Raw genomic sequence first — 25,374 nt, 5'->3', positions numbered from 1 at the left:
TTAACACCCGCCAAAATGATTTTTAACCCGCATTTGGCAGGTTGGCGGGTGTTAATTTAGAACCCTGGTGAGGATGTAGTTGACGCGTGTCTTAAGCCGAAAAAAAAATCCCACAGTTTCTTTCTTATGGTTTATTGAAAACCCTTCGTTTGAGCATTACAAACAATAAACTGCAGCAATCCAAAAATAATAATAATTATGAGCACGGTCAAAAACTAGTGTGCTCTCCTCGTCTCCATAATCCTAATTAAAACAAAGTAAGCAATTATGACGTTACACACATCTCAGCCAATAAGAAGAGTGCAATTCCTACGAACCAATAGGCATTCCTACAACCTCAATAAAGAACTATAAACTTATGAAATACAAATCTGAATTATTTATCAGCTTCTCTACAATGTACAAAATGGCTCTAACATAACCTGCCCCTAATTGTTCGGTTAACAACATATCAATTACCAAACACAAACACATAGAGCCATAAAAATCTTTTCTTTTGGTTTACATTTGTATGATTCACAACAAATAAATGTCTTTATCTTATTCAGTCTCATTTAGTCCTTATGATGCCTCCTGCTCTAACAGTATCCATACTCAAAAAAGTATCGACACTAAAACGTTGTATCCAGATACAATACTCATTCTAAAAGTATCGAGTACACTGTAAAAAAAGATAAACAATAGCTGCTCAATAAAATTGAGGCAACAGATTGTAACAGTAAAGATGGATACTATGAATAAAAACATCTAAAAGTAGAAAAAATTAATGAATTTGACATATACAAAATCACATACTCATTTGTACTTTGCTTTGTTGTTTTATTGTAATTTTTTCTGTCTTCCACTATGTTTTTATTTCTTGCCTGTAAAGCACTTTGTAACTTTGTTAAGAAAAGTGCTATACAAATAAAGTTTATTATTATTATTATTATTATTATTATTACTGTATAGCCAGTCTATGAGCTCACATTTTTAAGATAATTCAATACTGGTTCCCATGCAGGAACGGTTCTCTGCAGCATATACACTGTAAAAAAAGATAAACAAAAGCTGCTCAATAAAATTGAGGCAACAGATTGCACGCAATATTATTAATTAAATCTAACTATGTCACAAGTTGAGTTAATAACAACTTAACAGGAAGTGCCTGTCGATTAAAAACGGACTAATTCTATTGTGTTGGATTCATTCAAAATTCTCTTGATTTAGAATTACATACACATAAAGATTATATTTAATATGGTCAAAATAAGTGGATTCTATCTCAGACATTTTTATATTAAAGTTACTTAAACAACTGCCTCAAAATCAAGGACGCATTTATATTTAATACATTTTATCAAATATATTCAGTAAAATTAAATGACTACAGAATAATTTATTACAGTGTATCTGAAGCTTGTTGTCATAGTTGCAGTTTCTTTTTGCACAACTGTTTTTTATTATAAATATTTAACTTTCTGTTCTGTTAATCTTTACATGTTGCATTTTTCTTGTTGTTAAATTTTGGGGTCTTTGTTTTTATCCTTGTGGTACCAAAATGGTATCGAGTATCAAATATTTTCGGTATCAAGTTGAAAATTTCAGTATCGTGACAACCCTTTCTGCAGCAGTTATGTAGAGATGAAAACTGTTGACCTGATTATGCTCCATAAGGGAAGAGAGTTGTTTTTTTATGTGTTAAATAAGCTCTGATTCTTGTGGATGATACTAATGCTGAGCTTTGTTCTGCCAAATTAAAAACTGAGGCATTTAAATGAGTCTTTTGTTCACATTTCTGCTCAGGTCAGAAGCTCTTTACCTCTCACCTGCTCACTAAAACTGCATTTTTATGTAAATCATGCAGTCTTTGTCAGGTTACTGTGTCATTTAGAGATTAAAAAAAATACCCAGTAGATCAGTCAAGGTAAAGCACATCTCAATATATGCTTTTGAAATGACATACTGGAGAGATTTGAATTGGCTTTTATTAAGCTCCTAAATGATTCAACATTATTCAAGGGCGTGTGGGCTTGAATGAGTCAGATATGCATTTTGTTGTCACATTGGGAATTGTGTGATTGCAAAAATCTGTTTATTAGGTATGATCATAAATCAGCCCCACAGACTGAAACAACTGAAACTTTATCACTTTAAATTGAAATTAGAGGAGTTTTGAAAAGCCTGAGCAGCACAGGTGCTCAACATCCTTAAACACTTGAATTCTAATGTGTTTTCAAGGTTTTAAAAGTGCTTGAATTTTGAATAAAGTGCTTGAAAGTATAGAGCCTGACATATATGGTATTTTTGCATCTAATAAGACATAACTTTGATGCACAACGTGGGTCGAAAATGACTCTCATTCATTTCCCATGTTATTTCATGCTGGCTGTGTGTTTGAATGCCTTTTTTTATTACAACATTATGTACATTTTTCCTTTCATACTTTATGAAGAAAAATATTTTTTGTATTATTACATCAAGTTTACAGACATGGGCCAAAAATGACCTTGTGCATTAGAAGCATAGTGATAAAAAAAAAAGGGTTTTTATTCAAAAAGTAAGAAATGAAAACAAAACGTGAATATTTTTTTTATTATTACAACAGATCATTATATCCATTTTTCCTTTAATACTTTATGAAGAAACAGTTTTTGTATTATTACATCAAGTTTACACACATGGGTCTAAAATGACCTTGTGCATTAGAAGCGTAGTGATACAAAAAGTGATTCACTAAATTAACAATGTGAGTATATGTGTAACTATGTTTGTCTTATTTTGAAGGTTTAACTTTAAAAGAGTTGTTAGAACCACCAGATTACATTTTTAAAAATCACATATTTTAACATTTGAGACTTATTAGAGCCACCAAATAATCATTTCCATTGGAAAAACACCAATTTAACAAAATAGGATAGTTAATATTTATGTCTTCTTCGTCAGGTTTTAAAGTGGTGACAACATATAAACACCAACATGGGTCAAAAATGACCTTGTGCATTAGAAGCGTAGTGATAAAAAAGGGTTTTTATTCAAAAAGTAAGAAATGAAAAGAAAAAATTAGGATGTATGATGATCAAAAACAAGTTATTTGAGGAAAACCTGCAATACTGAATGATGAAATTAATTTATTGCAAAGATATAGAAAATTAAAACTTAGTCGGGTCACTTTAGACCCACGTTTTGCATCAAAGGGTTAATATAGATATACCTAATATAGATAATATGGTCGACAGGTCTACTAGAAACTGCTTTAAGTTAAGGTTACAGAGGACACAAGTCTGCTGATAAACAGGTGTCACATTCTGAAACATGAAACCTTTAACACAATATCATCTAATTCATTGTGATGGAGTGAAACAATCAGTATACTGTATATGAATATGTAATTTACCACAGCTGAAAGGCTTAAAAATGAATTTGGAAAACATGTAGGAACCCTGGCAGTATCTCATTAGTCCCCAAAAAAGTCAGATTGGGTGTGTATATTTACAAAAGATAGATATAAAGAATATATTACACACAGATTTAAATGTAAGATGGGTGACTTTTTAAAGATCTGGGCATTCTTCTTTAAATACACTACTGGTCAAAAGTTTTAGAACACACCAACTTTTCCAGAATTGAATTGAAAATTATGCAGTTTAATGTCTCAGTGTACTCTGAAATGAATGCACATTTGCAACATTTAAAATTTGTTATTGAGCATGATAGTGTTTTGAAAGTAAAAAATTCAAAATCACATTTTATGTTGGACTAAAGGACTAAAAAAAGACACAAAATGACCAAAAAAAGAAACAAAATGACCAAAAAAGACACAAAATTACCAAAAAAGACACAAAATTACCAAAAAAAGACACAAAATGACCAAAAAAAGACACAAAATGACAAAAAAAGACACCAAAAGACACAAAATGACTAAAAAAAGACACAAAATGACCAAAAAAACCCACAAAATGACTTACAAAGACATGAAAAGAATTCACAAATGGACAAAATAGCCCAAGACTCCATAGAGTTAAGTTGTTAACCCATTTCTTGTTCCCTGAAAAAGGCCTACTTGTATAATTCTGAAATGTACATTATTTTCCACTTTTGGTTAAGCTTACCTTTTTTTATTTACCTCTGGCAGTTCACCACTTACCTTTGGACCCTTTCAAGCTGTTCATTTGACTTGAACTGCTTGAATTTCAATAAAAAACTGGAAAAATTGGGGTGTTCTAAAACTTTTGACCGGTAGTGTATGCTGGTAAAAGACTCTTTTGTATTAAAAGGGATGATGAGGGAAACTGGCTAACTGATGTTTTTGGGTTATAAGACAGGACATTAATTTACCTATAATTATTATTATTTTAAGTTTTCCTTTTTAAAAATAAGCATTTTCTCTCGAAATGGGAACTGAAAAAAATTTCTTTTTTTTGTTTGTTTCACTACTCTTCACTTCTTTCCAGATGTGTATTTGCTACATCATGTCAATTGTTATTGGACGAAGCATTTTTATTGTATTGTCTGAACTACATAATTAGTAGTCGGATATTAGTTTTTTTGTGGCCACAGTGTGTTGTTGTTTGTAGTTTTTGTCTATGTTGGAAAATACAATAAAATATTACAAAAAAAAAAAAGATGGATATAATATATATCTTGTCTTTTTACTGTATTTACTTGAATGTAATTGAAGGATTTAAAATCATTTCATTCTGTTTTAATCATTTGTTTCTTTGGAATCAGGGTTTATACAAAGTCTTGAAAGTTTGTAAGATGCTTTTAAGATGTTTGGAAGAACTTTAATTGATGTTTTGAAGGTTGGGAATAGGCTTGAATTTAATATATATATATATATATATATACTCCTTTCAACATAATCTGGTGTTTCAGTTTAGGGCTGGGCGATATATTGATATAAAAAATATATCCATATATTGTCATGTTTAGTTCTTTTGTAATGTTCTTTATTCTGTTCTCATATATATTTATTTCAGAAAAAGATTGACCTATTATATTCCATAGGCTATTTCTATTTAAGATATTTTTTTTATTTAAATGTGCACTTTATGGAGCTTTGATTTAAAAAAGGTTCTTCTGTTGTTATACAGTATTTATGTTCACTTAAATAAACAGTTTCAATAAAACTACTTGTGACATGTCATATTTGGCTTTGACTGAACATTTGCTCTCACTTTGCGATAAAAGTATCAGGATATATATCGTATATCGATATATTGAACCTAAATATATGGGGATATGACTTTTGGTCCATATCACCCAGCCCTATTTCAGCTACACACTCACTTGTGTAAACCACCAATCTTTATATATTAAAAAAGGAAACAATTCTGTTCTGTCACATTTGTTTGAACTTTCAGTTCTCTTTCATGGCATCAGAAAGGCAACAATTTGCTTTTTAAATGTTTTTCTTTTGCAATTGCATTCAAAGTGACAATTTAGATGTGATGATAAAGGCTTCTACACTGTAAAAAATGTTTTTGTTGTTGTTACGGTAAAAAACTGGCAGCTGTGGTTGCCAGAACTTACCGTAATAAATACGGTGCAACTTTTTGAAATATTACGGTAAAATTATATCAGCACTGTTGATTTCCTGTTTAAGTTTGCCATTTTATTCCATATTTTACCATATGAATAAAAAGTTTTGCCATCAAAAGAAACACTGTTCTGCCATATAATTGACATGAAAATACTTATAAATGCTGCATAAATTAAAGATTTCACCATTAAATATTACAGTATATTTTTGTTAGAGATATGTGTTTAGTACATTCAGTACAGTGAGAAAAAGTATTTTTAATTTTTTTTACAAAAGATAAATGCAGAAATGACAGTGATGGCTTGTATATATATATTATAGTATGTTTTTGTTAGAGATATGGTGTTTAGTACATTTAACAGAAAGAAAAAGTATTTTTTTTTACAAAATATAAATGCAGAAATGACATTGATGGCTTGTATATATATTATAATATATTTTTGTTAGAGATATGGTGTTTAGTACATTTAGTACAGTGAGAAAAAGTATTTTTTTTTTTTACAAAAGATAAATGCAGAAATGCCAGTGATGGCTTGTATATGTATTATAGTATATTTTTTACTACATAGACGGTGCCAGTGTATTTTATTATTTTATTTTTTCAGAGTAATGTATTCAAAAAATAAAAAAAAATCTGTAAAAAATAGTGTTTTGGCTGATATATACATCATGATATATGTGTTTTGTTGTTACTGAAACTGAATTAACTCATTTATCAATTTACGCTCTTTTACTGTCGTGGTTTAGCAGTTTTTCACCATAAAATCAAGTCATTTTTTACAGTGTAGAACACTTTTTGGTTTTTGAAAGTGCTTGAATATTACTCTTAAAACATGCATGAACCTTGTACTATACCTTAACCACTACTGTAAGTACACACCCTGGTGTATTGTCGGCTTTTTCCTTTTTTTTTCAGAGAACTCTTTGAGCTATTAGCACCTGCCACTTTTAACTGGTTAATTGCTTTTTTCTCCCAACAGAGCAAACTGGTGATGGAGGGCTTCCGCAGCTTAAAGGAGGGTGAGCAGGTGGAGTTCACCTATAAGAAGTCCTCCAAGGGCCTGGAGTCCCTGCGGGTGACCGGACCTGGTGGGGGACCCTGTGCAGGCAGCGAGAGGAGACCCAAAGGGAAGGTCCCACTCCAGAAACGCAAACCAAAGGGAGACCGGTGAGTAAATGACGATCAGAAACGTGGAAACAGAGATGCTGAACAGGGATATGTTTTAAATTAAATATTGATATCCAGGTCACAACACACATATGGTTATATCATGTAAATAATGCAGCATTTCTTAAATCTTTTCAATCATTTATCAGTTCATCTGGTTGCCATTGGATGCAATTGTTCTTTTTGGATAGAGTTTTTCAAGGGTTCGTGCAAAATTGTGCAAATTTCAAAATAAGAGCGTGCAGTCTTTCTCTGAGCTGTTTTTTTTTCTTTTTATATAACAAGCGATAAGTAACAGGCATCCGTTATTTTGTGATGTTAATGTTAACATGTTACAGTGAGCATTAGTGTGTTTTAAAGAACCTGGTCTCACAGAAATCCGTGAAATAGCCACGGATTTCGCTTAACTCAAAATCCGTGGAATAGCCACGGAATTGCTCAAATTTCCGTGAAACTGACACGGATTTCGCTACAATGCAAGTTAAAGATATGGATATTTGTTCCTATTGGTTTGTTCCAAGTCACGTGACTTTCAAGGTTCCGGCGGTCAGAACAAAAAACATGGCGGACAGTTCTCTCATTTTTAGTGAAAAAATTAATATTTTGACTTAGTTTCTGCATAAAAATGGATTTTGATCACATTTCTAGCGAGAAATATATGTTTTATTTTCTAAATATTCACTCAGTGAATGTACATAATCACTTTGTGGTGAAGATCTCGCCAGAAAAATATGACTGTCATTAACTTGCATTGTAGCGAAATCCGTGTCAGTTTCACGGAAATTTGAGCGATTCCGTGGCTATTCCACGGATTTTGAGTTAAGCGAAATCCGTGGCTATTTCACGGATTTCTGTGAGACCATGTTGGTTTTACACACACACTTTCATATATTTCACTATGGAAGGCACACGTACAGTTCCCTTAAAAAAGCAGAGGGCTTTATGCTGCTTGTTCAGTACACTATTTCAATTTTTTTCAAGGTTAGAAATATGCCTGACTTTTAATATAATGCTTGATTTTTAACATCATTTGGTGTTTTTTCTACACAATTTCGCATGAAATCCAAAAATCCTTGATGTTTCCTGGCGTTGAAAGAAATGGGCCTGGAAATATTTGGTTGCAGGACCTTGAAAGTGCTTGAAAACACTTGATTTTATCTTTTAAAAAGCCCTAAGTTATGGTTCCAGTCTCTCTCCACCTCCCTGTCCTCATATTTTGAGTGTAATTAATTTGCCAAAGACGAGACAAAAGGCACGTTTTTTAACTTTTTTTAAATGATACATTTCCCCTCTCTCCTCCAGTTTCCCCCTCTTTTTTATCTTGTTTTGCCACACAGTTCTTTGATATTGGAGATCTTTTGCAAGTTAAAGATTAATTTGACAAATCTATAGATATTGTGTAAATATCATAAGCTTGATTCGCCACGATAATTGCACAGAGAATGTCTGATGTGGTGACAGCCCTGCACGTAAATGAAAAAGGAATGATTTTTCTTCATGTTTTCACTGTCTGCAGGAATGTAATGATTCTCATGCACCATTCTGGGCTTTTTTCCGAACAAAAGCTGCGATGTGTGAGCATTGGTAGCTTGCTTTCAGACAGCAGGGCTGCCTATAGTAGACGGAGACATATGTTATATGTACGTCTTGCAGCAGCTATTTCTGAGTGGGCTGAGATTATAGATTAAATCTATTCAATATGCCCCAGTACATGCCTGTTGCTATGGTTATTGTGCACCATAATAAGGAACTGAATAGGGCACTTTGCTTGCCTTTGCCGCTATTTTAAATCAATTTGCCAGCTTTTACATTAGGGACGGCATTAGCACAGGGATGGATTGGGCTTATATGCATCTCAATGCGGCAGTAGCTCAATCAATTGTTTTGTCCTCAGTAAAATCCTGAAGGGTGCTTTGCTAAAATCTGTCAGAGGGAACCATATGGAGCTCCTTGAAAAACGCCCGCTGGTTTTAAGTGAGAAGCTGCTTTTTCTGTCGTCCTGTTGACACAGAACGACGTATAGCAGCCAGAGCCGGGCGTGTACTGTATGTGTTGAGGCGTCACATGACCACAAGGCTGCATTTACATCAGAAAGTGCCACTCTTTATGTTGCTGCATCACAGCTGCTTCAGTTTCAAACAACTGACCTGTTTTTTTTTTTACAAGGTGTGAAAAGAAAAGCAGGAGGGAAACCGTATCTGCCAGAGAAGCCTCCCTGATTGTTTTACACAGCTGAATAATTCAGTTTATTTGGGATAATTGATCCAGTGTTAGGTCAAGTGTCTGTACCTTCTGCTTAAGGCAGTGTTGGATTCAGAGACTCAGGCAGGTAGACGGGCTGTGATGTCATCGTGTCTTGGTTTGCTGTTACGCTGCTCTGACCCCTGCTGGTCACTCCGTTATGCAACCGACTATTGTGCAGTCCATTCTCTGCACTCGGAGGGTTTCAGCAATCTCAAGGTGTTCCACGTAAGAGCTGTGCTGTGGGAATAATAACCGAAAAGATATTCATTATGAAAGCAGTGCAAAAAAAATCATAAAAACGCTGCCTCCTGTAGAAAAAAAGTCTCAAGCTGTCTGAGTGCAGAGCTGTTCTCTGCTGCATTATTCTCCAAATGTTTTCAGACTTATTTGTCATTGTAACAGGTAAAACTAAAGTGCATTCATTGTTCAGTGTAAAAGTAGCAATAAATAAGTAAAAAGTCACATTGGACATAAGAAAGTGCATAATAACCTTTTGGAACCATGATTTGGAATCTAATTTTATGTTTTTTGGGGATGTTTATTGGGTTCAAAATGTCAATTTTAATTCCAAAACACAATCATGCTCAATCAAGAATTTGAAAAAAAAATGTTGGTCACAGTTTGACTCACTGGATTAACATTTTGAACCCAATAAACATCCCGAAAACACATAAAATTAGATTTCAAATCATGGTTCCAAATCTCAAAAAGTGAAAAAAATATTGATCAGATCATAAAAGAGAGATTGTGCTGATTTGTAACCAACATTTTTTTTTCAAATTCTTGATTGAGCATGATTGTGTTTTGAAATTAAAAGAAACATTATTTTCAAAATCCGATTTAAAAAACAAACGAACTATCAGCTGAGAGGAGATTCTGCTGAAACGGCATGGTAAATATTTTTGTTTTGTTGTTTATACAGTCAGAATTAAAAGTATACAAAAAGAGACCCCAAAGGGTTAAAACAATACAATCTACATTTATTATACATTCTACTGCATTACCAAATCTATGGAAAAAACAGATCTAAAATCTGATTTTTAACCCAAAGGCTGCACAGATAGTCTTTGACTTTTTCTTCTTTTTGCCGATTATTGTTGTTGTTTTTTAATACTGGTATTGTATCAAAGTTAAACTAATTCACATTGGACATAAAAAAGTGCATAAAAACCTCACACCCCACATCCACATCCACATTCATAACATGTAAAAGATAAAAGCTATGCTTTGGTAGCAGCGTTCAGTCAGATAATAGTTGGGTAGAAACTGTTTTTTCGTCTGTTTTTCCTGGTTTTTATGGATCTGTATCTCCTGTCTGATGGCAGCAGTTCAAACAGTTTGTGACTGGGCTGTGATGAGTCTTTCAGGATGGAATTGGCCTTTTTGAAGCATTATGAATGGTGCAGTTCATTTATTGTGCTATCAGAGGTGGCTTCCTGTTTCTATACAACACACAATATAGTTCATCAGGGTTCAAACATCGGCCTTGAAAGTTTGGAAAATGTTTAATTTGAACTGTTATGTTCTCAAGGTTAAGAACTTGAGAACATGAAAACTGTTTTTTCAAGTGATTTTAAAGGCTGTGTGTTCTTTACTCTAACTTTTAATAATCATGATCAAAACAATGAAAGCTAATATGAACAGCTGGTAAAATAAAAGGGGCAATAATATATGATATGATTGCTGTAAATGGTGTTTTTCAGAATAGCATATTTAGTTAAAATTTAGATTTGATGATAAAGGCTTTGAGAGTCTGGGGATATTTGGTTTAGCTACCTTTTTAAAATGCTTCATTTTAAAATGCTATTATTTGTGTGAACAGATCATAAAAAATATAAAATATAAGAGGATATAAGACATTGAGCAAATATAAAACAGCTCTCTGAATAAACACATTCCAGAAATAAAAATAAAAATATCTCTAAATACATTAAATTGAATCACTAATAGCTGTTTTTAATGAATATCTTCTTAACATTTACAACTTTCAAACAGGCATTTTGCAAAATCTATTTTTTTTTTTTTTTATTATGAATGGAAAAGATGTCTGTGGATTTCATTCTACACTTGTCGATTAGCGTTATTATACACACATGGTTTCATCCGCTCATTCTCTGATCTCCTGCTGGTGATGTCGCTTCAGAATTTCAAAATAAGAGCGTGCAGCCTTTTTCTGAGCTGTTTTTTTTTTCTTTTTATATAACAAGCGATAAGTAAACAGGCATCCATTATTTTGTCATGTTAATGTTAACATGTTACAGTGAGCATTAGTGTGTTTTAAACTATTTTATGAATATTATCTAGCACATACACTTATTATGGAAGGCACACATATATTTCCCTTTGTGCTGCTTGTTCAGTTGTCAGTGTTGTTGCCACTGAGGGCCAGCCAGCTCATCCTATTATTTCAGAATAAACATCTTCATGAAATATAAAATAAATGAGTTGGCTCGCCCTCAGTAGCTGCACATAATTACTGAAGGTTACTGCAAACTTATTATATCTACATATGGTTAGAAAAAAAAACAATTATGCAAAAAAAAAACAACAACCTCCGTACAGGTTGGATGTGTATCAGTTCTGCTCTATTAACAATGTCTCTTCATCATATTTAAAATGTATAAAATCGCCATGGCAACAGATGGCAGATTAGTAGCTTATCTTATCTACATACGAACAATTAAATTATGACATTTATATATATATATGCTTTATTTAACCAGGTAAAAGTCTCGTTGAGATAAAAAAAAATCTCTTTTCCAAGAGAGACCTGGCCAAGAAAGCAGCATGCTACAACATTTAAACACATAAACAATTAAATACAATTAAATACAAATACAGCCATCACAACAACACTGAAGGAGCCTCAGTAGAGACTAAAACTAAATCAACTAAATCAACTCAAACACTTAACTGCTGTCACTAGAAACAGTGTAACCTCACTAAACACGGTTCAGTTCCAGACGATCATTACGGCTACATTATTAAAGGTTCACTCTTATAAGATGTAAAGTGCTTTGTGACTTTTAACCACCTGAAGGAACAAATGAAATGTATAAAGAGGAGTCGGCCCTCAGGGGCGACATCACTGCCAGCTGTAGAAACACCCACAAGCATTTTCATGCTCCAACAGAAATGTATATGAAAGTGTAGGCTTGAGAACAACTTAACATGCAATAATCACGTAACATAATGAAAGAACGAATGAATGTTACTTATCGCTGATTATTTAAAAAAAAGAAAAACGGGTCATAGAAAGTGTGAGCGCTGATTTAACCCATAAGAACCTAGACAGAGTTAAAAATCCTTAAAGGAAAATTATATGGGATATACCAAATCAAATCAAATCAAATCAAATAGTCTTTATTGTCATTATATAGTTCACTATACAACGAAATTGAAAGTGCCACTGCATAAGGTGCATAGTTATGACAATCATAACACAAAACAACATGAGTAAAAACATTTAAAAATACCGAGCTAAACAAGGACAAAAACAAGAACAAAAACAAGAACAAGGACATGCGATGTAATAAATAAGTATAAAAATAAATAAATGGCTACTTAAAATGCTATAATTTATACATGAGGTAAATTGAGTGTTTTGCACATTTTTTTTTTTTTTTTTTTTTTCAAATCAAATACCACAGATAAGTGGGCCACATAGAACACATTTATGATGTTTTTTTTTAAAATACAACCCCTAAATGTCAAAGATCTGAGATGTGACATATGTGTCACATTGGGCCTTTATTGTATTTATGTTTATAATATCTCTTATTTTAAAATAAAAAACTAGACACATTTTCTGCTTACAGAAACACAAATTTGCCTTTTTCTTTGCAACTCCACATTTATCAAAATTGTGACATTAATAGTGCTTTTTAACAACAAATTATTTTTCAGATTTGTTTTTAAGTAACAAAATAATAATAAATTAATAATAAATAAAAACAAATTTGCTTTTTTGTGTGAATCTCCATAACATATATCAAAAATGTGACTTTAATTTGTTCAGGGAATATGGTTAGAACAAGTTAAATGCATTGCAAAACACCCTATTAACAGATTAGAATTGTTAAATGGGTAGTCTCGTAACAAAAAATAAGCTTTTTGAAATTAGCTACTTTTTCACATTTCTGTTTCCAGTCACAGCCAAATGAGTTGGCTCGCCCTCAGTAGCTGCACATAATTACTAAAGATAACTGCAAACGTATTATATCTACATATAGTTAGAAAAAAAACAATTATGCAAAAAAACAACAACCTCCGTACAGGTTGGATGTGTATCAATTCTGCTCTATTAACAATGCCTCTTCATCATATTTAAAATGTATAAAATCGCCATGGCAACAGATGGCAGATTAGTAGTTTATCTTAGTCTACATACGAACAATTAAATTGTTGAGTATACGTTGCTTCGGGGTTTAATGAGTTAATGTGAAGCTGAATATGGGAGATTATAGAAGATTTAAAGTGTTTGTTACACACGTGTCACCATTGGTTCTTATGGGTTAAATGCTTTTTTGATACCATGTGTTTAACCCTCTGGTGTCTGTGTGATCAAATCACATGACTTCTTCATGACGTCACAAATTCAAAACAAAGCAGCGTGTTTCCTGCCGTCTAAAGTAATATAAAGACTTTAAACTCAAGGCCAGTAAAACTGGAGATTAAGGTTAAATATATTTCCAAAAAAATAAAGAACAAGAGGTTTATCCTCATTTTACCTCTTATATGTTAGATTTGGAACCATGATTTGAAATCTAATTTTATGTGTTTTCTGGATGTTTATTGGGTTCAAAATGTTAATCCAGTGAGTCAAACTGTGACCAACTTTTTTTATTCAAATTCTTGATTGAGCATGATTGTGTTTTGGAATTAAAATTAACATTTTGAACCCAATAAACATCCCAAAAAAACATAAAATTAGATTCCAGATCATGGTTCCAAATCTAACATATAAGAGGTAAAATGAGGATAACCCTCTAGTAATAGTTTTCTATTTGAAAAAAAAATGTTGGTCACAATGGTTTGACTCACTGGATTAACATTTTGAACCCAATAAACATCCCGAAAAACACATAAAATTAGATTTCAAATCATGTTTCCAAATCTCAAAAAGTGAAAAAAATAATGATCAGATCATAAAAGTGAGATTGTGCTGATTTGTAACCAACATTTTTTTTTTTTTTAATTCTTGATTGAGCATGATTGTGTTTTGAAATTAAAAGAAACATTATTTTACAAAATCCGATTTAAAAAACAAACGAACTATCAGGTCATATAGAGGAGATTCTGCTGAAACGGCATGGTAAATATTTTAGTTTTGTCGTTTATACAGGCAGAATTAAAAGTATACAAAAAGAGACTCCAAAGGGTTAAAACAATACAATCTACATTTATTATATGTTCTAACGCATTATCAAATCTATGGAAAAAACAGATCTAAAATCAGATTTTCAACCTAAAGGCTGCACAGATAAAACAGCAGGTCCTCAAACAGCATATAAAGTGCATGTTGGTTATTTAAAAAAAAAAAAAAAAAAGATCATATCTCATTTGTCTTTGACTTTTTCTTCTTTTTGCCGTAGTATTGTTGTTGTTTTTTAATACTGGTATGCTATCAAAGTTAAACTAATATTGTGATAACTCTACTTTTACTTTGAAGTGTGGGAACGATTTTGTCAGCAAGCTATTCAAAAATGTCCAAATGATAAATGTGGATGTTTGTTCGTACTGGCAGGAAAGTTTTTCTAAAATCTTTGTGTGTAAATCCTCAAACTGAGATTTTTCAAATCACAAATAATAAATAAATAAACCAAAAAGGCCTTATCCAAAGTTGCAAATGTTAGGAAGATATTCACAGTTGCTTTTCATTGATTTGTAAATGAATTTAAATACATTTTCTTTTTTTGTGGAATTTGTTTGTGTTTTTAAGAGATTAATTATATATTTTATTTTACGCAGATCACAGTCAATCTGTTCACACAAATATTGAGACGAATAAATCTCTGGAGTTAATGTGATTTATATTTCCCAACAATTTCAAGTTGAAATAAATAACATTTACAAAATAGTTTTGACCAAATGTTATATTTAATATTATAATTAAAAATAGCTATAGGCGTGTAAACTTTTTTATTGTGCTAGAATTGAAACATGTAATTAAATTGCTGACATTGGTTTCTGTAAATGTTCAAATGTTTCTTTAAATCAATTTATCTGAGTTTGAATGTACTACATATTCATACATAATAGTTGATACAATTGGTTTGGACGTTTTATTGTTTTAAGGTTTATTTTAAGGCTGTTAAAGATGAGTTTTATAGCATCATTTGATTTATTTCATGAATCTAGTTGTAGTTTAATGAATCCAGGTTGTGATCATCTTAAAACTTTGCTTGTTTATGACATATTCCACAGATTTCTCCCTAATTAAGAGGCAAAAATGCATTAAAAAAACATGATTACGCCCTCTCTAGAAATAATTTATCCCCTGTTTAACCCTCTGGAGTCACCAAAAGCTCCAAATCATGACTTCTTGATGACATAAAGACTGTAAATTTACCTCTAAAGTTTCAGTTTGATGATGATATACCAAGTAAAACTGGAGACAAGCTCAAATATATTTAGTATCAAATGATAGAACTGGATGTAACCCTCTTATGTGTTATATTTGCAACCTTTGCAACATTTAAAATTCTTCATTGAGCATGATAGAGTTTTGAAAGTAAAAAAAAAACAAAAAAACTGACTCAAAATCACATTTTATGTTGTTTTTTCATTGTTTCTTTTTGGTTCAAAATGCTGATCCAGTAAGTCAGGATGAAAAAATAATTATCAGGTCATATAGGTGAGGTTGTGCTGAAAAAAAATATACCAACATGGCATTTAAAAATTTTTTAAGTGGTGTATACACACTGTAAAAAAAATCTGTTTAATTTATGGTAAAATACCGGCAGCTGTGGTTGCCAGAACTTCACCGTAAAAATTACAGTGAGTGGATTTTCTAAATTTAAATGTAAATATCAGCAAAAACTGTAATTTAGACTGAGTATTCCTGTTATTTTTAGGGTAATTGTGTCACTCATTCACACATCATGGTATTTCTCCATAAATTTTGCATGAAAATGTTATATTTTTACAGCAAAACTGTGTGTTTCTTCCACTTTATGGCAGAAAAAAGTAAAAGTTTTGTGCTATTCTTTGATTTGATTTTGATTAATTACAAGTGTCTAATATGGTGATATACAATTTTTTATTTTACGCCCTATTTCTGATGTATTTGACAGTGTTTTACTGTTATTTCTACAAAGATTTTTAACAGTGCAGGCAGCATGAAAAGGATTAAAAAAATGACAAAATAGCCAAAAAAGACTCCATCGAGTTAAAAGCAATGAAACTAAAATGAACTTTAATCTCTTAACAAAAACCTCTGATCTTTCTGATTTTTTTATGATGAAACGGCAGCATTTCGCTCACATGCTGGTTTTACTGTTTCCACGCTTGTTTTATTAATTAGCTGTCAAAGCGGCAGCATTTTAAAACCTCCATAGTGAACCATTGTTTCCTGATCATGAGCTCCAGCTGCTGTCAGCGTCTACGTAAAGACTTCATTTGGGCCATATCATTCAATTAAAATCCCCAGGAAACACGGTGATCTGTTACACTGCTATGAGAACAATCTCAAAACAAAGGAGGTGTCAGCTGTTCCACACTCGGTGTTGGCCAATTGCACGGCAGATTAGCAATAAAAAGGACAGTGAACCCTGAAAGCCTTAAATAAAAGCAACTAAAGAGCAAAAACTGTCCGTTTGATTTGACGTGGTGCCAAAACATTCAGTGGTGTCCTGATGGGATAAAATCTCGGCCACCGTCGCTTTCTCTTGTTTTTTTTTTCTTGCTCTTTCAGCACCCAATTGCTTCTTGTCAAATTTAATAACACAGTGTAGCTTGGCATGCCACAGAGTGCTCCTCTCAGTCGCTGCAGAGCTATAGCATGTGTCATACTGCCATCTAGTGGTGGGTTGGAGTTGGAGCAGGTATATTAAAGCCACAGTGCTGAGTCATGCTTTGATTTAGGTAAAACAATAAATCTATACATGGATCAGCTGCAAGCTGTCTTCTGTTTAACCCATTGACGCCTAAAACCTGTATTTTTTGACAATTTTTTCTCTCCCTCTACACTCTGGCGATGATGTCACACACTGTGACACGAACATTCCGTGCAATACACACCCATTATAATCTCAGAATTTCTCCAAAAATGATCATGGTCATTGAACAGGGATTGATAAAAAACTATATGACCTATCGAAACGTGGATTAATACACCGATACACAAGACTTGTGTCTACTGTTTAAAGTTTAAATGGAGTCTCTAGGTGAAATTATGCCGGAGAAGTAGACGTTTAAAAATCTCCAATTATTGTTCTTTTTCGCTCATTTTTTGTCGCCCATCCCATTCATTTCAATGCAAAATTTTGGGCTGTAAAACCTCTGGGCGATTTTAAAATCAGCCCCTAAAACCTGAAGTTTTTCTGGAAATTCAACAGAAGTGTCAACGCTTCTACTAAATAATAGATTTTTCAGCCTCTGTAGAAGGTAGAAATTAAATTCAAAAAGTATTTGAGAGCTTATACAAATACTACAAAACGACATATCCGCTTTCCAGGCTTCAGTGGGTTAAAGGAGACACATTATGCTGATTTTCAGGATCATACTTGTATTTTGGGTTTTTTAGAATATGTTTACATGCTTTAATGCTCCAAAAGAACACAGTTTTTCTCATACTGGCTGCTTCCTCTCGATTCACCTTCTGTCTGAGTCTTCTGCATCCATGTTTCTCTGTGCACTGCAAAAAAAAGGTGGGTCTAAAAACAAGATGAAAACACTAAACCTGAGGGAAATTACACAGCAAAATCTGTCGTGTTGTTTTTTCATTGATTCACTTCAGTTGGAGTTGATTTTCAGATTTTGTGACTTGTATGTTCGGCTAAAGACAGAATGCACTTTTAATGTATCGTAAAACAAAATAATGAATGTTAATTATCACATTAGTGAAAGGAAATAAGATGATTTTAGGGTTAAAAATACACTTGAATGTGTCAAAGTAACACAATGTATGTTAAGAATTAAAACTCACAGTGAAAGGGAATAACACGATTTTATTATTGAAAATACACTTTAATGTGTCATAAAATAACACGATGTATGTTAAAAATGAACACTCAAGAGAAAAGGAATAACACAATTTCGAGTTAAAAGTGCACTTATGTGGTGTAAAACATCATCAAGGGTGTCAAATATTCAACACTATTAAAGAGCTAAAATATTAACACTTTTCAAAACTCAGAAAAAGTGTTAAATTTAACACTCTCTGAGTTGAATTAACACTCCCGATTTTGCTATGTATCTTGTTGCATAGACAGATAATTTCACTGGACAAGATTTCTTAAATTAGGATTGTTAAATCTAGAAATAAGCATGTTGAACGCTTAAAATAAGAAATTAACTCTTAAAACAAGATACATTATCCAACATGTCTAAATCTAAAAAATGGTTTTATCTTGGTAAGAAACAAATAATTGTCAGGTCACTCCACTCTGCTGGCAGCTTTAATTTATCTTGTTTTAAGAGTTAATTTCTTATTTTAAGCATACAACATGCTTATTTCTAGATTTAATAAATCTGAATTTAAGAAATCTTGTCAAGTGAAATTATCTGTCCCTCAGATTTCGTTTTTATCTTGTTTTTAGACACACCTTTTTTGCTGTGTGTTTACTGCATGGACCTATCAAGAAGAGCATTGAAGGCAGGGCCATGTTCATTCCTATGAAAGTTTCTAAGTGTCACAAAAAGCTAACTTACATCTATGAAATTACCAAGATCTTTCGCATCTACGGACCCACAGAGCAAGCACACATCAGTTGTCCATGCAGGCGGCTATTTTAAGTTTAGCGCGCCGCTAACTTGAATATATGAATACAATGATTTTCAGTTGTGGTTCTTCTAGACTTTTCAAATGTTATCAGACCAAACTGATCAAAATCTGATAGGAAACACTTTTGGAAATGTTTGTCATTTGTTTCTGTGTCTCCTCCATCTCTGCAGCTGTTATAACTGTGGAGGTCTGGATCACCATGCCAAGGAGTGTGGCCTGCCCCCCCAGCCAAAGAAATGCCACTACTGCCAGAGCATCACGCACATGGTGGCTCAGTGTCCCCACAAGGCGCTGGCGCCCGCCACCGGCTCTCAGGACCAACATGCGTCTACCTCGGCCTTCAGCCCGGGGAGCGGGCCCTACCTCTGCCCCCCGGAGGAGGAGGAGCGCTCCGGCTCGTCTCCCCTAGAAGGCTCCTCCTCCTCCCCCGAGGAGCCCCACACACACCGCGGTCCCCGGACCCAGAGGTGGAGGAAATCCTGAAGACTGCCCCCTAGAGGTGAACCCCCTTGACCCTCATGTCTCCCCTCAATCAAGGATACCTGAAGCCCCCCCCCCCCTCATCTACCTCACACCTGTGAAAAAAAATGGGAGGTCTTGATTTCTTTACATTTATTTTATTTTTTCTAACCAGCGCAGCTATGGCAACGATCACCGGGGTACGGACGTGCGTGAATGTGTGTGACTTACTTGCAGTCTTCTGTACCACCGCTGGAATGGTGACTGCAGGGAATGACTGTTTCTTGTTTCAATCAGTGCAGCTCAAGAGTGAAACAACATGGTATGAATCTTGTTTTTTATTTTTATTTTCTTGTTTCCTCCTCGGACCTAAGTGTTGGGCCATTTCCCATGCTTTTTTTTTTCCTCCCACCCGACTTTAAAGCAACAAATTTATATCCTAATCATTCCGAAAATCACTGGGCACACACGGTAGCTCGTTTTAAGAAGGATTAGAAGACGACTTTTAAAAGCTTCAGACCCTCTAAGCGATAATCCAGACTCACAGGATTGTTAGCTTCGCTTATGAAGATCTTTAGGGAAACTTTACGGATTCCAGAGGGGATTTTTTTTTTAAAAGACAGCGAGCTGCTATACACATTCTCTCTAGCTAACCTCGCTACAAACCCTCCCTCGTTCATGAACTAGACTGGACCAACTGATTGTCACAGAGTGAGCATGTGTGTTTGTGCATGCAAGACTGAAAGAGAGAGGGAACGAAAAAAAAAAAGTGTGCCTGTACGCGTGTGTTGTGCATGCTCCAAAAGATAAGCATAACTGTCAGACTGCGAGTCAACACTATTAACAGTCTCCTATTATTAGAGATAGACCAGCGTATAGATAAGACCTCATATAATCCATAGTTTAGATCCAAGGTAATGAATCGATCATTAGACTTCCATTTTGGTTGTTGCATAATTAGTTGAAAATAACATTACAGTTTATAAATCATAGTATAAGTCATTAATATATGTAAAGCCACAAGATATAATTGAAATTCTATTAACTTTAAGTAATGCATATATAAGGATTAGCTCTGACATAGGTGAATAGCCCTGTATATTGCATGGGATATGTTGTGTGAAAACTTGTAGCTCGCTCTCTATTTAACCGTTGACAAATCAAACTGACTTTTTTTTTTTCATTTTTTTCAAAATATAATTTACTCCACGCCTTCTTCTTCATCAGTTCAAATAGTCAGCAATCACATCTGACCCAGCACAAAGACTCACCTTGTTTGATTAAAGGTGCAGACCATTACAGTGTCATCACAGCTGCTCTACTTACGTAATACCTCACCAATTCTTCCTCTTGGAAAAAGAAAAAACGAATGTCACAGAACGCCAAGCTGTTTGCTCTCCCAGCTGTGTTGCAGTACGATCGAACCACCTGTTCCTCTTCCATCTGTGCCTACCAGTTGTTAGCTAGCACCAGCCAGGTAATCCTCTTTATAGGACGAGAGGCCGTCACTGCTGCTGCTTCAGACTGACTGAAGAGAGAGAGAGAGAGAGAGATAAAGAGAGATAGAGGGAGAGAGATAGAAAGAGAGAGAACGAGTGCTGCTATTGGTATAACTTGAATCCCAAGCATGGCTTTAGTGGCACTTATTTGTGACCTAACAACTCTCCTCTGACCATATTGAATGTGAAAAGAGCTTATCTGAAGTCGACTCCTCACAATGTCGGGTGTCTTTGGAGTTGTATCTTAATGTTCTGACAAATCAAATAACTTTGTATGATGATATCAAACTAGCTTGTGTGTTTTTAAAAAAAAAAGAAGCTCTAAGTAGACAACCAACTTTTTTTGGTATATTTCTATACCAAAGAGTTTGGCTTTATTTTTTCGAAGGCATTTAAACTTGCTGAAGTGCTTGCTATCCTCATTCTTTCACAATAAGAGGGACTTATTGCTGAAAGCGCAACACTGCGGTAAATTCTTTTTTTTTTTTTTTTTTAATGTACAGATTTTTTGAATGTGTGTGTGCGTTAAAAAAAAAAAAAAAAAAATCTCAACAATGCAGCATGACAGAAGAAAAAAAAAAAAGAAAAAGTGAATGACCAAACCACATAAGGAGCACAGCCCATGCTCAAATCTTTATGGAAACAACATCTTTGTATGATGTATTTGTACATTTTTACACACAATTCCTCTCAGGATGATGAACTGTTCTCAGGGAATTAACCAAAAAAGTGTATTTTATTCTTTTGGGAATCATCCACTGACTGACTCAACAAACTCTGTTAAGCAATGGTGAAGAGACGTATGTAACCGATTCATGTACTGATATTAGCAACTACCTCTTGAGTTATACATAGTTGTGCATTTCTTTTTGTTTTGTATATTTTTTGATGAGCTTGTATGATTAACTGTAGGTCTCTATTGTACTGAGGTGTTGTGTGAGAAGTTCCCTAGTGTTGCCACAGACTCCCTGGTCTTCCTTCCCAGATTTGATGAGTTTCTTTTACTGCAAAACTTTTTTTTTTTTTTTTTTTTGTTTACAGCAAAAGCCTACCTCATATGTGCTGTTCCTCCACAAACTCCTTACCTCCTCCCAGACCCCCTCTACCTCCTCCATGCAGTTCTTTGTTCATTAATATTGCCACTTGTCGCACTAGAGTCACGCCGCGTTTTTCAACGAATCAGCCCTGAAATAGCTCGTCACTTGTGACTCCAAATATCTTACAATCAAATCACGAGTTTTCAGAATGGGCGTGTTTGTCTCACACATCCAGGGTGAAGTTTTTCTGCCAGCTCTGTGTTATACCGTCAGTATACACTCATCACTCAGCTGCAGACAGCCAGTGAGTTTACCTCAAGTTTGTTGGGCTAGCTATAGACGTGTTAAATATGAAATATTTAACATATCCGTGTGAACACATTTTGAAAAGACATGGACTGTTGTTTTTTAGTTTGTAAGTATTTTATCATAACCGTTTTTGTAACCACTTCATGTGATGGGCTTAAGGTGGAGAAGAATAGGATTGTACTTCGCACAAGGAGTGCCTATCTCTATGTTTTGTTTGTCTGACCCTATTACCAAATAGATATTTTCCTCTCTTTGGGCTCCATGGTAATGGCCTTTGTCAGCCATTTTTACAGCCTCAGATAATCAGAAGTTGTGATGCCCCTTCTTGTTGAAAACTACATTTGTAGTTTTAGAGCGGCATTGTTAACAATTAACATGAAATCAGTAGATTTTGTACTAATGGTGGCATTGCATAGACGTCATTCTAAAAAAAAAAAAAATATGTCGATGAAGATGAATATTGTTAAAAGTACTTTTTTCTAAAACTAACTCATGAGATCAAAGATTGATTTTTTTTTCCTCCATCTGGCTGCAGTATTACAGTTCACTCAGCAGAGAGATTATGTTGCAGTAGGCCCACATATGGAACTGAATGCTTTTGATGCCAGTTATGAACAAAATACACAACCGCGGTAAAATATAGTGATATTATTGTTGTTAGTAGCTTTATATTTTCTTCCAATCAATGTATCTACTGATTGATCCCTTGTTTATTGTCCTGTTCAGTATCCGACACAGCCGAGAGAATAATCTCCTCAAGGTAGTAATAATGAAATGGTTATCATAGTCAAGGCTGCATGTAGGATAATAGTCAGGCGGCTTAGCTAAATAAAGGGGACACGCCGGACAAAAGCACCAAATTTTTTCAATTTTTGGTAGGAGCCACTTCATCAAGATTGTGGATCGGAGATGGCAGCCATATAAAGTCTATGAGGAATGCTATATCTTCTAAGCCACTTAGAAGGTCAATCTGGGTGTCAAAATCTACATTTTCTGGGTCAAGAAATCATTTTAAGCTATTGAGAATATCACTATCACGATTATTTGATCAAATAGATGTGTTCATTTTCACCCAGACTGGTAGGTCTGCAAGTGCTGCAGCAGGGAATCCTGAGTTGAAAATGTTTGGAGTCTATGTTCACGGGAGAGTGAGGATTAGCTGCCATGTACACTGCTAAAAAAAAATCAAGGGAACGCTTTCATCTCATGTCAGATCTTGATCAACAAATTATTCACAGTGAGTCATCTAGTGATATTCTCAATAGCTTTAAATTATTTTTTGACCCAGAAAATGTAGATTTTGACACTCAGATTGACCTTCTAAATGGCTTGGAAGATATATTGGTTCTCATAGACTTTATATGGCTGCCATCTCCAATCCGCAATCTTGATGAAGTGGCTCCTACCAAAAATTGAAACCTATAGTGATGGAGAGCATGTGGAAAAAATGTGGTGCTTTTGTCCGACGTGTCCCCTTTCTTCTTAAATCTGGTCCTAAGCCGCCTGACTATAACAAATTGTTAGAATAAAGTTATTCACATTTCCCCACTTGTCTTAAGTTTTGAAGCCTGCAAACATGAGACAACACAAGGCTCATCCATGCAGACGGTTTTACTCAACACCAAACATTAGTGAACCTGAATGCACCAGTTGTAACTCAGCATAAGTCTCAAACAAGAAATATCTAGAGTGGTCACACATTTATAGTTGTTATTTCCAAACGACTACACTGTGGCTTCTTCATTTTTGCATTTACGCCAATCTGAGAGTCGACACTGGTGCATTTCTGCCCCGCAAGTGGTGTTAATGAAGAAATTAAATGTCCTGTTATGCAGTGTTCAAAGGCATTGTAGAGATTATATCACTCACATGACACCGTGTTAGCAAAGATTGTGATATTTATTGCGATATACTGGGATAAATCAGATTAACTTTTTGAAAAAGATCTTTGTTTTAATCTTTGTTACTATTATTAATTAAAGGATAATTCAGGTTTTGTGGTCTTGTTTGCTTTGTTTAGTTTTTTTTTGCCTCAAAACAGAGAGCCAGAGTCACGACGTCACATCTGGGTTCGTCTCCGTTCTTTTAGTTTCTCAAAAAAATCGGCGTCCACTACAGCCAACACGTCCTCATGCCGAAACAACAGAATAGGTCATTTGCCAGTGACCAAATGTTATATTTCATGTTGTGAAACGATCAGTTTTAAAAACGTTATGGTCGCGTGAAAATTAACTACTTGATTAGTTTTAGGGGGTGAATTTCCTATGTTTGTTTGACCCATCCAACCAACCAATCGTCCTCCTTTTGCAGACTTTAAAGCTCTTTATACCTGACTTCCTTATTATAGCCACTAACAAAAAAAAGTACATATACGTTGTAATAAGCTGCTTCTACAAATGACCTATAGCAGTCTGCTTCAGCAGTTACTTTAGAAACTGAAGCTTTCATAACATACTTAACTCTTTGATGCAAAACATATTTTAACCCCTTCTAATGCACAACATGGTCAAAAATGACCCGCATTCATTTCCCATGTTATTTAATGCTTGCTTTGTGTTTCTGCCCTCTATCTTTTGATATTAACTTATTTTATGATTGAATATTCCAAGTATTCTTTAAATATCTTGTTTTTGATAACAATAGACCATTATTTCCATTTTGCCTCTCATACTTTATGAAGAAAAAAAGTTTTTGTATTATTACATAGCTAACTACTTGGCTAAGTAGCTTGCTAAGCTAACTACTTAGCCAAGAAGTTAGCTAAGTTGTTATCTTAGCAAGCTACTTAGCTAAAAAATGGATATGGGCCATTTATTACCCATGTTGTGCATTAGAAGGGTAGTGATACAAAAAGGGATTTTATTCAAAAATTAATAAAGAAAAACATAAAATTAGGATGTATGATGATTAAAAACAAACTAATTGAGGGAAACCTGGAATACTGAATGATGAAAATAATTTATTGCAAAGATATAGAACATAAAAACTCTATCGGGTCAGTTTAGACCCATGTTGTGCATCAAAGGGTTAAACGATAACTTTGTGCATAGAAGAAAACAGGACTGTTGAAAAAATACAGCGGCATGAGTACTTAATTCATGGATGTCCATAAAACTCGCCCATGCTTTCGTCTAAAGTATTTTTTTTCACTTTTAGTCATAAACTTTGCCGTATTAAAACTAGCTGAC

The 25,374-nt window shown here is 34.0% G+C and overlaps 1 protein-coding gene across 1 annotated transcript in view; it reads left to right on the top strand.

Moving 5' to 3' along the window:
* lin28b (lin-28 homolog B (C. elegans)) overlaps positions 1-19,429 on the top strand; it is a 36,945-nt gene extending 17,516 nt beyond the window's left edge. Inside the window, exons 3-4 of the mRNA XM_059356905.1 lie at positions 6,505-6,692; positions 19,053-19,429. Coding sequence (XP_059212888.1) covers positions 6,505-6,692; positions 19,053-19,365 — 501 coding nt within the window. The 3' untranslated portion in view covers positions 19,366-19,429. The remainder of the gene's footprint in view (positions 1-6,504; positions 6,693-19,052) is intronic.
* Positions 19,430-25,374: the final 5,945 nt, after the last annotated feature.

The sequence above is a fragment of the Centropristis striata genome, chromosome 18 (assembly GCF_030273125.1).
Source record: "Centropristis striata isolate RG_2023a ecotype Rhode Island chromosome 18, C.striata_1.0, whole genome shotgun sequence".
NCBI classification, from domain to species: domain Eukaryota; kingdom Metazoa; phylum Chordata; class Actinopteri; order Perciformes; family Serranidae; genus Centropristis; species Centropristis striata.
This window is presented reverse-complemented; position numbering and strand designations above follow the sequence as displayed.